The sequence below is a fragment of the Saccostrea echinata genome, unplaced genomic scaffold, assembly GCF_033153115.1.
Source record: "Saccostrea echinata isolate AGI-Se365-2 ecotype Australia unplaced genomic scaffold, CSIRO_AGI_Sech_v1 ptg000002l, whole genome shotgun sequence".
Lineage (NCBI taxonomy): Eukaryota > Metazoa > Mollusca > Bivalvia > Ostreida > Ostreidae > Saccostrea > Saccostrea echinata.
Window position 1 is genome coordinate 16,806,605 of NW_026889751.1, and position 14,176 is coordinate 16,820,780.

At 37.0% G+C, this 14,176-nt stretch overlaps 1 protein-coding gene across 1 annotated transcript in view; it reads left to right on the top strand.

The window, feature by feature from the left end:
* Positions 1-14,176, top strand: part of LOC133173695 (TP53-binding protein 1-like) — a 29,608-nt gene that overhangs the window by 11,768 nt on the left and 3,664 nt on the right. Inside the window, exons 13-27 of the mRNA XM_061308697.1 lie at positions 139-360; positions 513-945; positions 2,516-2,944; positions 3,929-4,054; positions 4,348-4,504; positions 4,654-4,720; positions 4,879-5,096; positions 5,878-5,935; positions 6,051-6,139; positions 6,804-6,876; positions 7,101-7,301; positions 7,802-7,923; positions 10,965-11,288; positions 12,648-12,734; positions 13,044-13,199. Coding sequence (XP_061164681.1) covers positions 139-360; positions 513-945; positions 2,516-2,944; positions 3,929-4,054; positions 4,348-4,504; positions 4,654-4,720; positions 4,879-5,096; positions 5,878-5,935; positions 6,051-6,139; positions 6,804-6,876; positions 7,101-7,301; positions 7,802-7,923; positions 10,965-11,288; positions 12,648-12,734; positions 13,044-13,199 — 2,762 coding nt within the window. The remainder of the gene's footprint in view (positions 1-138; positions 361-512; positions 946-2,515; positions 2,945-3,928; positions 4,055-4,347; positions 4,505-4,653; positions 4,721-4,878; positions 5,097-5,877; positions 5,936-6,050; positions 6,140-6,803; positions 6,877-7,100; positions 7,302-7,801; positions 7,924-10,964; positions 11,289-12,647; positions 12,735-13,043; positions 13,200-14,176) is intronic.

Genomic DNA, 14,176 nt, shown 5'->3' on the forward strand with positions numbered 1-14,176 from the left:
CGTTTCAACTGTAGTTTAGGATTGAGATCTTGAAAACTGTGATCTTAAAGTTGTTTTTTTTATCAGCCCAGCTGAGGTAGAGATACTTACATTGTATATTTAACTTAATATCAATTTAACTTTTCTGATTACCTTCAGTCTAGAAGACACACCACCTGCAATACCTGTGACAATGGAGTCCCATTCTGCAATACCTGGGACAATGGAGTCCCAATCCCAGGTGTCCAGTCATAGCTTTACCCTGAAGCAGCCAGATGTACAGAACATAAAAATCAGGGACTCAGAGGAGACTCAAAAGAATGTTTTCAGAAGTGTAACAGGGAGAGATTCTCCACAGAAAAGACTGATTCAAGAGGACAGGTAAGCAGACTTGTACAGGGGCTTGTTTCCAACAGGTGCTCTTTTAATAGCACCATTTGATCAAGGCATGTATATTCTGTTCGAAGGTTCTCTTAGAATAAATAAATGTAAATCTCTTTTTATTTTATTGTTCAATCTTTTTATATTTTTAGTGATGATGAAGTAGTAGTAATTGTGCACAAACGCAAAAAATCTCAGCCATTAAGTCAGGATGATTTAGATGAGGTCGCCAGTCATATCACAAAGTCACAGTCAAAACTGACTGGAACCCCAGAAACTACTTCAGTGGAAAAGACATCACAGCTGACAGACAAGGTGACATCAGGAGGAACTCCATTAAGGAAGGTTCCATCTATTTCTAGTGAGGGTAGCCAGTCGAGAGTATCACTCCACAAGAAGACCTCAGTGTCTACAGAGGGGGGCTACCAGGCTAGCGTGGAGGATGAGCAGAGTACCACTCACATTGCTGAGCAGGAAGTAGTTGTTCAGAGTCACGAACCAGAACCCTTGATAGCCATTCCTGTACACATCCCAGAGGAAGAAAAAGTGGATCAAAACCGTGAACCTGAAACTACTCAGATAAAAGTAAAACATAATTTTTTAGCTCACCTGAGCTGAAAGCTCAAGTGAGCTTTTCTGATCACCCGTTGTCCGTCGTCCGTCCGTCTGCCCGTCCGTCTGTAAACTTTTCACATTTTCAACTTCTTCTCAAGAAAAACTAGGCCAATTTTAACCAAACTTGGTACAAAGTGGAGTGTAAATTGTTAAAATAAAGGGCCAAGTCCCCTTACAAGGGGAGATAATCAAGAAAAGACAAAAATAGGGTGGGGTCATTAAAAAATCTTCTTCTCAAGAACCACTGGGCCAGAAAAGCTGAAACTTATCTGGAAGCATCCTGGGATAGTTTAGATTCTAAATTGTTAAAATCATGACCCCCGGGGGTAGGGCGGGGCCACACTAGGGAATCCAAGTTTAAAATTGAAATACATAAGAAAAATCTTTAAAAATCTTCTTCTCAAGAACGACTGGGCCAGAAAAGCTGAAACTTGTTTGGAAGCATCCTGGGGTAGTGTAGATTGTTAATTGTTCAAATCATGACCCCCGGGGGTAGGGCGGGGCCACAATAGGGAATCCAAGTTTTACATTGAAATATATAAGAAAAATCTTTACAAATCTTCTCAAGAACCACTGGGCCAGAAAAGCTGAAACTTAGATGGAAGCATCCTTGGGTAGTGTAGATTATAAATTGTTCAAATCATGACCCCCGGGGGTAGGGCGGGGCCACACTAGGGAATCCAAGTTTAAAATTGAAATATATAAGAAAAATCTTTACAAATCTACTCAAGAACCACTGGGCCAGAAAAGCTGAAACTTACATGGAAGTATCCTGGTGTAGTGTAGATTATAAATTGTTCAAATCATGACCCCCGGGGGTAGGGCGGGGCCACACTAGGGAATCCAAGTTTTACATTGAAATATATAAGAAAAATCTTTAAAAATCTTCTTCTCAAGAACAACTTGGCCAGAAAAACTGAAACTTATATGGAAGCATCCTGGGGTAGCGTAGATTCTAAATTGTTCAAATCATGACCCCTGGGGGTAGGGCAGAGCCACAATAGGGAATCCAAGTTTTACATTGAAATATATAGGAAAAATCTTTTAAAATCTTCTTCTCAAGAACCACTGGGCCAGAAAAGCTGAAACTTAAGTGGAAGCATCCATTGTTCAAATCATGACCCCCTGGGAGTAGGTAGGGACACAATAGGGAATCCAAGTTTTACATTGAAATTTATAAGAAAAATCTTCTTTTCAAGAACCACTGGACCAATAAAGCTGAAACTTATTTGGAAGCATCCTGAGGTAGTGTAGATTCTAAATTGTTCAAATCATGACCCCCGGGGGTAGGGCGGGGCCACAATAGGTATCTTAAAAGGGGGGGGGGGAATCTGGTAAAGAACAGCATGGCCAAAGCTACTCAGGTGAGCGATGTGGCCCATGGGCCTCTTGTTTTACTTAAATGTTTTTGAAATACAATTTCTTACCTTCATACTTTTGTTAAATTAGATGGACTAAATTTGTTCAAATAAAACTGTATAAACTTAACTACATGTATGTCCTTACACATGTATATGGACATGCACTACATTTTGATTAGGTCACCAAAGCACAGAAGAAACGCAGACAACCAGCAAATCCAATTGTACAAACCCCTGTCTCTGGGAAGAAAAGAAAGAGCTTAACAAAGCTAAGGACAGGAGGTCGCATCAGAAAAAGTTCTCAGAAAGAAACCACAGAAGCAGTAACCCCCACTTTGTTGACAACCCCTACAGTGACTACAACTTCATCTACCAGCAGTGAGGAGAGCTCCCAGATAAATATGACAAGGCCAAGTCTGCTATCAGAGAGGTCAACCATTGTGCTTTCTCCACCACTTGCCCGGGCATCATCCCTAGAATCTGTTCTGGCCAAACCACCTCTGATGTCCACTTCAGTGACCCCAACAAACAGACCATCAAAGATCAGGACCAGTCAAACAGAACCGAGGTTCAAGGTTCCACTGAGGAAGTCATCAGATCTAGATCAAGTAGGTGTAATGTGTAGTCTAGTTAGACTTGTGTAGTCTAGTTAGACTTGTGTAGTTCAGTTTATAGACTTGTGTAGTCCAGTTTATAGACGTGTAGTCCAGTTTATAGACACGTGTAGTCCAGTTTATAGACTTGTGTAGTCCAGTTTATAGACTTGTGTAGTCCAGTTTATAGATGTATAGTTCAGTTTATAGATTTGTGTAGTCCAGTTTAAAGACTTGTGTAGTCCAGTTTATAGGCGTGTAGTCCAGTTTATAGACTTGTGTAGTCCAGTTTTTAGACTTGTGTAGTCCAGTTTATAGACTTGTGTAGTCCCGTTTATAGACCTGTGTAGTCCAGTTTATATACCTGTGTAGTCCAGTTTATAGACATGTAGTCCAGTTTATAGACATGTAGTCCAGTTTATAGACTTGAGTATCTAGTTTAAAGACATTTGTAGTCCAGTTTAAAGACATGTGTAGTCCAGTTTAGAGACATGTAGTCCAATTTATAGACTTGAGTATCTAGTTTAAGACATTTGTAGTCCAGTTTAAAGACATATGTAGTCCAGTTTATAGACATACTGTATGTAGTACAGTTTGTAGACGTGAGTAGTCCATTTTATAGACTTATGTAGTCCAGTATAAAGATATGTAGTCCAGTTTTTAGACATATGTATTCCAGTTTATAGAATGTGTAGTCCAGTTTCTAGACATATTTAGTCCAATTTATAGACCTATGTAGTCTGGTTTATAGACGTATGTAGTCAAGTTTATAGACCTATGTAGTCCAGTTTATAGACTTGCATAGTCCAGTATATAGACATGTGTAGTCTTGTTATAGACGTGTAGTCTAGTTTACAGATTGTTCTTAACTGAGAAAATACAAGACTGGTCATTCATTTTCAATCTGAATTTTGACAATTTGCAGTATTTGAATAAATACAGTAATTAGGGGAAAAAAATACTAACACATATTTCAATTTCTTTTTTAAAACTGTTCAGCAACTGACTGCTTCACAAGATGTTGAACGTAAGACCATCATTGTGAAGGTAAAGCAGTTTGAAGTTCGGACAGAAATAACAGAGATCATAAGGCAGGGAAAGATTGTATCCAAGTCAGAGAAAGAGGTACGTGTACATCACTGACAAGAATTTACTTGTAGTTAGCTATCAAAGTGAATGTTCAGAGAAGATTTTCAGTTTTGTCATCATACATGCAGTTTTTATTTTACTGCATCCAGAAGTATACAGTAAAGCACCTTTATACAAAAAAGAATATTTCAAATACATGTACATGTCTCTAATGAACTGAATAGTAAACCGGATATAAATTATGGAAACAACAAAGCAATGCATTCTTCCCTGATGATTTGCTATAATCGTGTTTTAATGTAATCGAGTAACATTTAAATTTTGTACAGGTTTCAAAGGAACCCGTAACTATTAAAGTGAAGACTTATCAGGAAATGGAGGCATTGTCTCCAAGTACTCTGTCTCCATCACGCACAGGAAGTTCCCTGACCTCGGGAGACCTTGGTGACATAAGTTCAAGTCTTTCAAAGTCAGGTTCATCTAATGGTAAGGAAAAAATGAAGTAAGAAGTACAGTGAACATAATTATACTCTTTTACTGGAGAAAAGATGAAACTGTTCAGTACTTGTTAATATACCACATTTTCACTCTCAGATATATATATTGTTAATAATTTTACAAAAACTTTTTTGTAGTTCCTTCTTCATTGAGTGAACATGATGTACCATCGAGGCAACCAAGCATCTTAAGTCTGGATGGCAGGTTGGTTTAAAGAACAATAAAAAGAACATTTCATTTAATCTGTAAATATGTCTCACTAACTCAGCATATACTTGAAGCACTCAGAGGAAAAAGCTCCAAAGTACTTAATAGCAGAAGTAAAGAAAAGCAACATAATTTGACCCATTTTTTATTTACAGTACTGAGGTATCACAGGTTATCTCCCCTGTCCAGGAATTAGCCGAGCCTGTAGACAGAGTTTTGGCACCGCTGCCTGTGGTTACTACCACCTCTCAAGTCCCAAAAGCTGCCTCCATAAGATCTGCTTCTTTTACACCTAATGTCTCCACTGGATTCGTTTTTGATCCTGCATCTGTCCAAGCCGAGTCAGTAGTCAGTAAACCCAGGACCAGTACTGGTAAGTCATTCTGCAGAAAGAAAGGCAACAAACTTCTATCTAATGATATTCACAATTTAAAACAGATTTTAACAGCAAGAGATAACTTGAGTTAAAAATGCAGTAGATTTGACTAAAACGTTGTACATTATCTTTTAACTTCAGAAAGTAACAAGTAACTTCATAACAACAACAACCCCCCACCCCCACCCCATCCCCTCCCAAATATAGAGAGTATGTCCACCATGTACAGCAGTTGCAATTCAGATTTTATAATGCATTGCCTTCATCAGTCTTTTGATTTGAGGAAAATAAATATTCTTCAAGTCTTTCTGAAATGCCTGTTTCTCTGATGCTGAAGTTGAATTCTTTGATCCTAGTGTTTCATCATAACCCTTGGTCAACCAGATCACAGACTCTTAAGTCAAACTACTGAGATGTATGCATGTACATGTAGATATAGTCCATCACTCTTTCTCTAGGAATAATGCTGTAATATTAATGATGAACAGGAACAAACTCTTGTTAATCCAAGCTTGAACTTAGCTTGAACTATAATGCTAGTACGATATGTAAAAAAAAAAATACCACCTTTTAGTTTAAATTATGTCTTTAATGATGCAAGGCGACACATGCAAACTTGGAACAGTCTAGCATTATGCCTGTTACATGTACATGTATACTGTATTTTACTACCATTTCTTTGAATAATAACTGATTGCTTGACTTAGGGAAATAAATATATGTGTATGTAAATACTGTATCTTTTCTACAGTATGTTTATGTGAATGAAACTTTTTAGGAGCTAGTAGAGATATCCCAGAGGAAAGACAGAAGGTTGGATCTAGTGGAGAAGTCAGGTACAAAATAAACATTTCTGTGATATCATTCAGTGCATATGAACATTGTGATGATACATGTATTCACTTAGGCCTAATGCACTTGTAGAATTAGGTATTGTTTCTTTTTCAATAGCTCTGAGGTTCCATTTCAAGATGAACAAAACATCACAGCAACATCAGAAACCACTGGTGTTGGACTGATTAGAACTGAACCTGTTAAAGGTATTTTGTTGTAATTTCTTAATCTCAGACTGGTTATATAAAATATTTTCAAATTTAAAAAAAAAAAAACAAAAACAAAAGAACCGTCATAGTCTTTGTCAAAAAGATGCTTCCTTGATTGTAAAACCTTTTCTAAAAGATTAGTGGGCTCTTTGAAATTATTATAAGAGAGAGTCATTGTGTCATTCAGAATGCCAACATGCAATGATCAGATGCTTGTGTATTCATTAGAGTTCCATATGTCTTCCCTCATCTGAAAAGTCTTATCCACTTTGATATTTTCATTTGATCCGATTTTTTTAGTAGGAAGAAAAAATTATGCCTTTACTTCAATTCGGTAATTTTTGAGTTGAGTCATCCCGACAATCAGTTATGACAGACTGGCATATACATGTATCATGATGTAACGTATCCAATGAAAATAACTGTCCCACCTGACGGTTTACCTGGAAACCAAACTCCCCTCCATAACAAAAGAGTGCACCAAGGGAGATAATCTCAAAACTTGCATATTATCTGAGGCAATGGTTTTCAATTGTAGCTTTCAGTTATTACTATTACTTCTCGAAATACATTAATATGAAAGACAAAAAATTGTAGCTTTAGAAGAATCAACTAGACTTGTTAGTAATTTCTTGTTTAATAAATTGTCTGCTTATTACAGATTCTAGGATAATGGCTAAGTGGAAGGATGGATATTTTTATCCGGGAACAATACTGAGAGTGGATGGATCTAGGTATAAAATGTTGGAGTTGTTAAAGATCATAAAATGATAATTATCTTCCTCTTGAATAATCTTTCTTTTTGTTAACATCATTATATTTAATCTGTGCAGTTTATCTATTTGTTTGACCTTCTCTTTAGATGTAGATTCTAGTTGAAATACAGTCTCACATTTTGACATCTTGTATTAGATGTATTTTTATACAGCCTAACATTATATTTATCCTGACATCACAGGTACCAGGTAAAGTTTGATGACGGAGACTCCTGCTGGGTCAGACACTCTCAGATTCTGTGGGTGGAGCGACTCCCCTTGGGTCAACCTGTCATGGTTCAGTCACAGGATGGCTATTTTGATGCTGGTCTGATTGTTGGCCAGGAAAAGAAGGGAGGGGTTGTCCAATATTCTGTGGAGAAGGACTCAGGGGAACAACGAATGTAAGTAACTAAACATTGATTTAGTGATTTTTACTAGCACAAAATGATATTTTTAGCACGAAAAGTAATTTTTGTTATTGCTTGTGTAAGTGATCTCAGAAAGATACATGTGTATATACTATAGGTGCATTCTGTTTATAGCGTTAATTATCTTCTATCTGGTATCTGTACAGGAATTGTGGAATTAGTTTAGTTCACATGTACATGTACATAAAGTAAAATTTATTTGGTATGGCAGTCTCATTTCCAGTGAATTCTATGGGAATACTAATTGTTTTAATATGCATTGTACCTGTAAAAAAATACATGTACAATGAATATAAAAAGAATGATTACATAAAAACATGTACGTGCATCAAAATAATATCACCATTCTAGGGAGTTCATTTAATCATATTCATATTTTGGGGTTGATTTGTCAATGGTCAGCAATCTTAGGAACCTATGTTGTCTCTGTCAGTTACTTATCTTTCTGTATATATGTATTACTTTATTTACAGGTTTCACAAGAGTCAGGTGATCTTAAATGAGGACCAGGCCAACCTGTTGTTGACTGACCTCCCAGTCTCCCCCCAGAAATCTGCTCCCACTGTAGAGCCCAATCCAGGCAATGTTAGTCTGGGTAAGTAATAGTAATGTGTATAACATGTATCTTGGGGGGCAGTATTCAAAATTGCCACATCATTACCCCCACTTAAAAAGTGGCAGGTATATAGTGATAGGGGTGTCCATCTGTACATACTCCCATCGGTCTGTTACACTTGGGGGTAGCTATCCCTTATCCACAACTCCTTTTATACCACGGAATACAATTTAATGAAACTTTCACAAATTTTTATTACAGAGTGGCATTGCTCATCTTCTGTTTTACGTTTTGATCAGACACATATTTTGGGTCTCCCATAGCAAAACATGGATTCTGCCATTTTTAGCTCACCTGAGCCGAAGGCTCAAGTGAGCTTTTCTGATCAAAATTTGTCCGTTGTCTGTCGTCGTCTGCGTCGTTGTTGTCGTAAACTTTTCACATTTTCATCTTCTTCTCCAGAACTACTAGGCCAATTTCAATCAAACTTGGCACAAAGTATCCTAGGGTGAAGGGGTTTCAAGTTTGTTCAAATGAAGGGCCACGCCCTCCTCCAATGGGAGATAATTACGAAATAGCAAAAAATTAATGGCATTATTGAAAAATCTTCTTCTCAAGAAACAGTGGGCCAGGAAAGATGAAACTCATGTGGAATTATTGTCAGGTAGTGTAGATTCAAGTTTGTTCAAATCATGACCCCCGGGGATAGGGTGGGGCCACAATGGACGATCAAAGTTTTACATAGGAATATATAGGAAAAATCTTCAAAAATCTTCTTCTCAAGAACAGCAAAGCTATGATTGGTCATATTTATTTGGAAGCATCCTCAGGTGGTGTAGATTCAAATTTGTTCAAATTATGACCCCCGGGGGTAGGGTGGGGCCAAAATGGACGATCAATGTTTAACATAGGTGTACATAGGAAAAATCTTCAAAAATCTTCTCAAGAACAGCAAAGCTATGATTGGTCACATTTATGTGGAAGCATCCTCAGGTGGTGTAGATTCAAATTTGTTCAAATTATGACCCCCGGGGGTAGGGTGGGGCCACAATGGACGATCAAAGTTTTACATAGGAATATATAGGAAAAATCTTAAAAATCTTCTTCTCAAGAACAGCAAAGCTATTATTGGTCATATTTATGTGGAAGCATCCTCAGGTGGTGTAGATTCAAGTTTGTTCAAATCATGACCCCCGGGGGTAGGGTGGGGCAACAATGTATGATCAAAGTTTTACATAGGAATATATAGGAAAAATCTTTAAAAATCTCAAGAACAGCAAAGCCACAGTTTGTCATATTTATACGGAAGCATCCTCAGATAGTGTAGATTCAAGTTTGTTCAAATCATGACCCCCCCCCCTCCCTTTTTAGGAGTAGGTTTGGACCACTTATGCATTTATGCTTTTCAATACTAAACTGATTTTTCCTTTTTTCCTAGCCACAGTCCTCAGGTGAGCGATCTGGCCCTTGGGCCTCTTGTTAGTTCAAGTGAGCTTTTCTGATCACATTTTGTCTGTAGTCCGTCTGTCTGTCTGTCTTTAAACTTTTCACATTTTTGACTTCTTTTCAAGAACCACTGGGCCAATTTCAACCAAACTTGCCACAAAGCATCCTTGGGTAAAGGGGGTTCAAGTTTGTTCAAATGAAGGGCCACGCCCTATTCCAAGGGGAGATAATTAAGAATTGGTGAAAATTTGGTGTCATCTTTTAAAAATCTTCTTCTCAAGAACCATTGGGCCAGAAAAGTTGAAACTTATGTGAAACCTTCATTACATAGTGTAGATTCAAGTTTGTTCAGATTATGACCCCCCAGGGGTAGGGTGGGGCCACAATGGGGTATCAAAGTTTTACATAGGAATATATAGGAAAATTCTTTAATAATCTTCTTCTCAAAAACAACAAAGCCACAATTAGTCATATTGATATGGAATCATCCTCAGGTAGTGTACATTCAAGTTTGTTCAAATCATGACCCCCGATCGTAGGGTGGGGCCACAATGGGGGATCAAATTTTTACATAGGAATATATAGGGAAATTCTTTGAAAATCTTTTTCTCAAGAACAACAAAGCCAGAGTTAGTCATATTGATATGGAATCATCCTCAGGTAGTGTAGATTCAAGTTTGTTCAAATCATGACCCCCGGGGGTAGGGTGGGGCTACAATGGGGGATCAAAGTTTTACATAGGAATATATAGGAAAAATTTTTAAAGATCTTTTCAAGAACAGGAAAGTCATGATTAGTCATATTGATATCGAAGCATTCCCAGGTATTGTAGATTCAAGTTTGTTCAATGCATCCTCCAGTAGTAGGGTGGGGCCATAATGGGGGATCAAAGTTTTACGAAAGAAAATACTGTATATAGGAAATATCTTTAAAAATCTTCTTCTCAAGAACAACAAAGTCATGATTAGTCATATTGATATGGAGGCATCCTCAGGTAGTGTACATTCAAGTTTGTTCAAATCATGACCCTACCCCACCCCCCAACCCCCCAACCCCAGGGTAGGGTGTCAGACATCTTTAAAATTCTGTTTTAAAGAACAACAAAACCATGATTAGTTATCTGAATATAGCAGCATCCTCAGAAGGTTTATATTCAGCTTCATTCATAACATGGCACCTGGGGTAGGGTATGCCTAGAACAGGCCATCAAAGCTTTATATGAATATATAAGAGAAGAAATCTGCTGACGAAGAACAGCAGGGCCATATTGACTCAGGTGAGCGTTGTGGCCCATGGGCCTCTTGTTTCTATAATATGTGGGGTTCCCATCTTTTACCTGCAACTCCTCCTATACCACTGAATAAAACCTAATGAGACTTTCACAGAATCTTTATTATATAGTGCCATTTTTACCTTTTGAATGGAAAAATAAAGTATTCGATCCTTTGGATAAGTGGTGTTCATTTTGAGAGGAGGGGGAGTTAAGATCTTTGAGGTTCCAAGGTTTTGGGCACCTGAACTGTTGGCAAGAGACTAGTTCTTCATACTCTTAACTAGTCCTCTAGACTAGTGTGTCATAAATGTTAATTATTTCATAGCCTGGCTTCTTGTATGTAGAATTTCTAAATTGACAGATAACCTTGTGGAAGGAAAGAGAAGGGCGGGCAGTAAGTATGCTCAGAGTGAGTGGACCAAGTCCAGAGTCGGTAAATCATCAGATTCTACAGATACTACCAGCAAATCTAAACCACACAGACCCTCAACCAGAAGAGCAGCCAACAAAACAGAGAATTTTGAGGAACCCTCTACATCAAAAGGTGTGAGGAAGAGTGAAGAGTCAGACCTAGAGAAACCTTCAACTTCAAGGGCCCTGAGGAAGAAATTCCCACCCATACCACAGAAAGCAACCAGTACACCTACACCAAAAGAAAAGGGGAAGGGCAAAAGGAAAGCAGTAGGTAGGGTTATAGTTTTATTTATTTTTTACCAAAATGGAAAGTCTAAGGGGTAGACAAACCAACATGTTCATGTTAATGTTTGCATAAACTTGGATACTGCAACAGAAATTTTTAACATGTTCATGCTCTGTGGTTTCTAGCAGAAAACAAGAATCCTTTATTACTGAATAATTGAACATCTTCATTTTGAAAAAACACAAGTTACATATATGCATATAGTATAATTACACAGTTTTACAAGTTCCAGTGGTGACATTTTATGTAATTTTTTTTCTTTGTATATTTTATTGCTACAGTAGATACCAATAGCTCTAAATTCATTATTTTTGGAGCTTACCAAATGGTTGGGGTGTAATCCATGAGTCTTTAGTGATTGGGAAGGCCATCATGGTCAATGAGATTGTGGCGCAACTGTCAAAGTTTTTAACGGGCCATTTTGAAAATGAATGAGCCATCTATGTATTCTGATGGGCCATTTTAAGAAAAAAATAAAATGACAAACAAACGTCAAATACGAAAAGAAACACATTTCTTCATTAACCAAATTTTATTTTTCACGTATGCAGTGTAGCACATTTAAAGGAACCCGCAAACAATATGTTTTTCTTGAATATTAGATCAATAACGTCAAAATTTCAATTAAACATTGAAAATGAGTGAGGTAATGTACCTTTGTTGTCCTTTATAAAGCGCTTCATGTAACAGGAAGCAGTTTTTGACGGGTTTTAACCAATGAAATTTGTTGCATTAAAATGACTGCATTTTAAACCGAAGTAAACCTATGCAATATATTTCTAACTTACATTGCGAAGATTTGAATGCGCACCTTGGCGCCACCAATGGTTGATCTAATGTGCCAATTTTCACTTCAATGCGACTATGGCACATGGGCAAGCCCTTCCCAATCACTGAGTCTAGGACCTGACAAATCATTTTGAGAATACTGATACTGTTAGTTTCATTTACTGTAGATCACCAATTTTCTTGATACTTTATTTTCGTGTCAAGATAGTTGTTTAGTATTCATAAGGGAGTCAAAATTTTCACAAATTTTGGTAATTATAAATACATGTTTACATGTAAATGAAATTATTCATGAGCAGTCATGCATCATAATGCTTAAATAAAGTTCTTGCAAATAAAAGGTGATTTACAGCATTAAACAAGTAAGAAATATTTCACAGTCAAACCTCATTATCTTGAACTTGATGGGGCTGAGATATTGATCTTAAAATATCTTTAAAAAAATGGTTGGGTCTTCCTAATCATTTTGACGTATCTATGGTATTTGAGATTTCAATGTTTGAGATACCAAAGTTTAACTTTATTTACATTGATGTGTAATTAAAATACTTGCAGACCCTGAATCCACCCCTACATATCCTGATATACCTGTGGCAGTTTCTCCTATTGAACATAGGAGATCTCCCAGAAAGGTCAGACAAGGTAAGCATGAATTATTCACCAACAAAGGTCAAACAAGGTAGGCACGCATTAGTCACCCACAAAGGTTAGACAAGGTAGGCTTGAATGAGCCACCCACAAAGGTCAGACAAGGTAAGCTTGAATGAGTCAACCACAAAGGTTTAGAGAAGGTAAGTTTGAATGTGTCACCCACAACGGTCAGTCAAGGTAATCTTGAATGTGTCATCCACAAAGATCAGACAAGGTAAGCTTAAATATTCAGGAAAATACGAGTTAATGTGAGTGTGGGTGATGTGTTAAAAAAATTATACTTCTTCATTTCCTTATAAGGTTTATTTGACAAAGAGAAGCAGCCCTCAAATCCATTGCCATTTTCTGGTCTTGTGTTTCTGCTGACTTATGTGGAGAAATCCAGAGACTTTAAAGAAGAGGAAAAGGCTCTCCTGCGCAATCCAAACTTGACCTCTGATGAGAGCTCAGCAGAAAGTAAGAAAATTTCATTTAAACAGGAAACACTAGTTTCTGTGGTCTTCATTAATACGAGAATTATCATTGAGATAGAATTTCTTCATTTTGTACCTGGCAATGCATTGAAATTCCTCAGGAGCATTTGTTTTTCAAATAGAATTTAATGAGGCCGAGTCTAATTTGAGTGCACGTGACTTTGCACAGCTTTTTAGTTCATGCAGTCGTAGGTGCAGCATAACACCTATCCTAAGTATTGTAATTTTGATACAAAATTAACATTATTTTTCATTATCTGTAACGTTTGTGGGTTTTAAAATGTGCTTTTAAGACAATGATTAGGAATAAACGCTGAAATGGCTTTCACGACGTCACTGTTCTCGGTTCTGTAAGCAGTGCATGAGGTTGAAGAATGACGCATAACTCGCTTGAGTATTCAAGGCGTCCATGGACATTTTATTAAAAACTGTTGACAGAACATCAAAGGAATCATACCAGCAATCTAAACATTGTTATTCTTTTAACCAAAATAATTCATCTGCGCCGATATACTGTATACAAAATATATACCGCAATGTGGCAAATTTAGAGGTATTGGGCATTGGAAAAAAAAAAACTTTGTAATAATACCTAGACCAAACCAGATGGTCAACATTTTTGAAATTTTACAATGGTATTTGGTGACTTTTTACAATAACTTTCATGTATTTGACTGAAAAGGAAATCCTTAGGGCAGAAATACAAAAAATATGGGGAAAATACGATAATTTGGCACTTTTCCAACAAAATTCCCATAGGGTCCAATAGTGAAATTTGACAACTTTTGAGATGGCCCCCTAAGAAATCAGGATGGTAAACATTTGGTTTTTTTATCTTAAAATAATTAATATAATAGTAAAAATTCATTAAAAAAAAATTATCAAAATATCTAGGATAGAAATAATAAGACTCGGCCTCGTTTATTGTAAGGTGAAATCGAACTTTCATCTGTCAGTGGA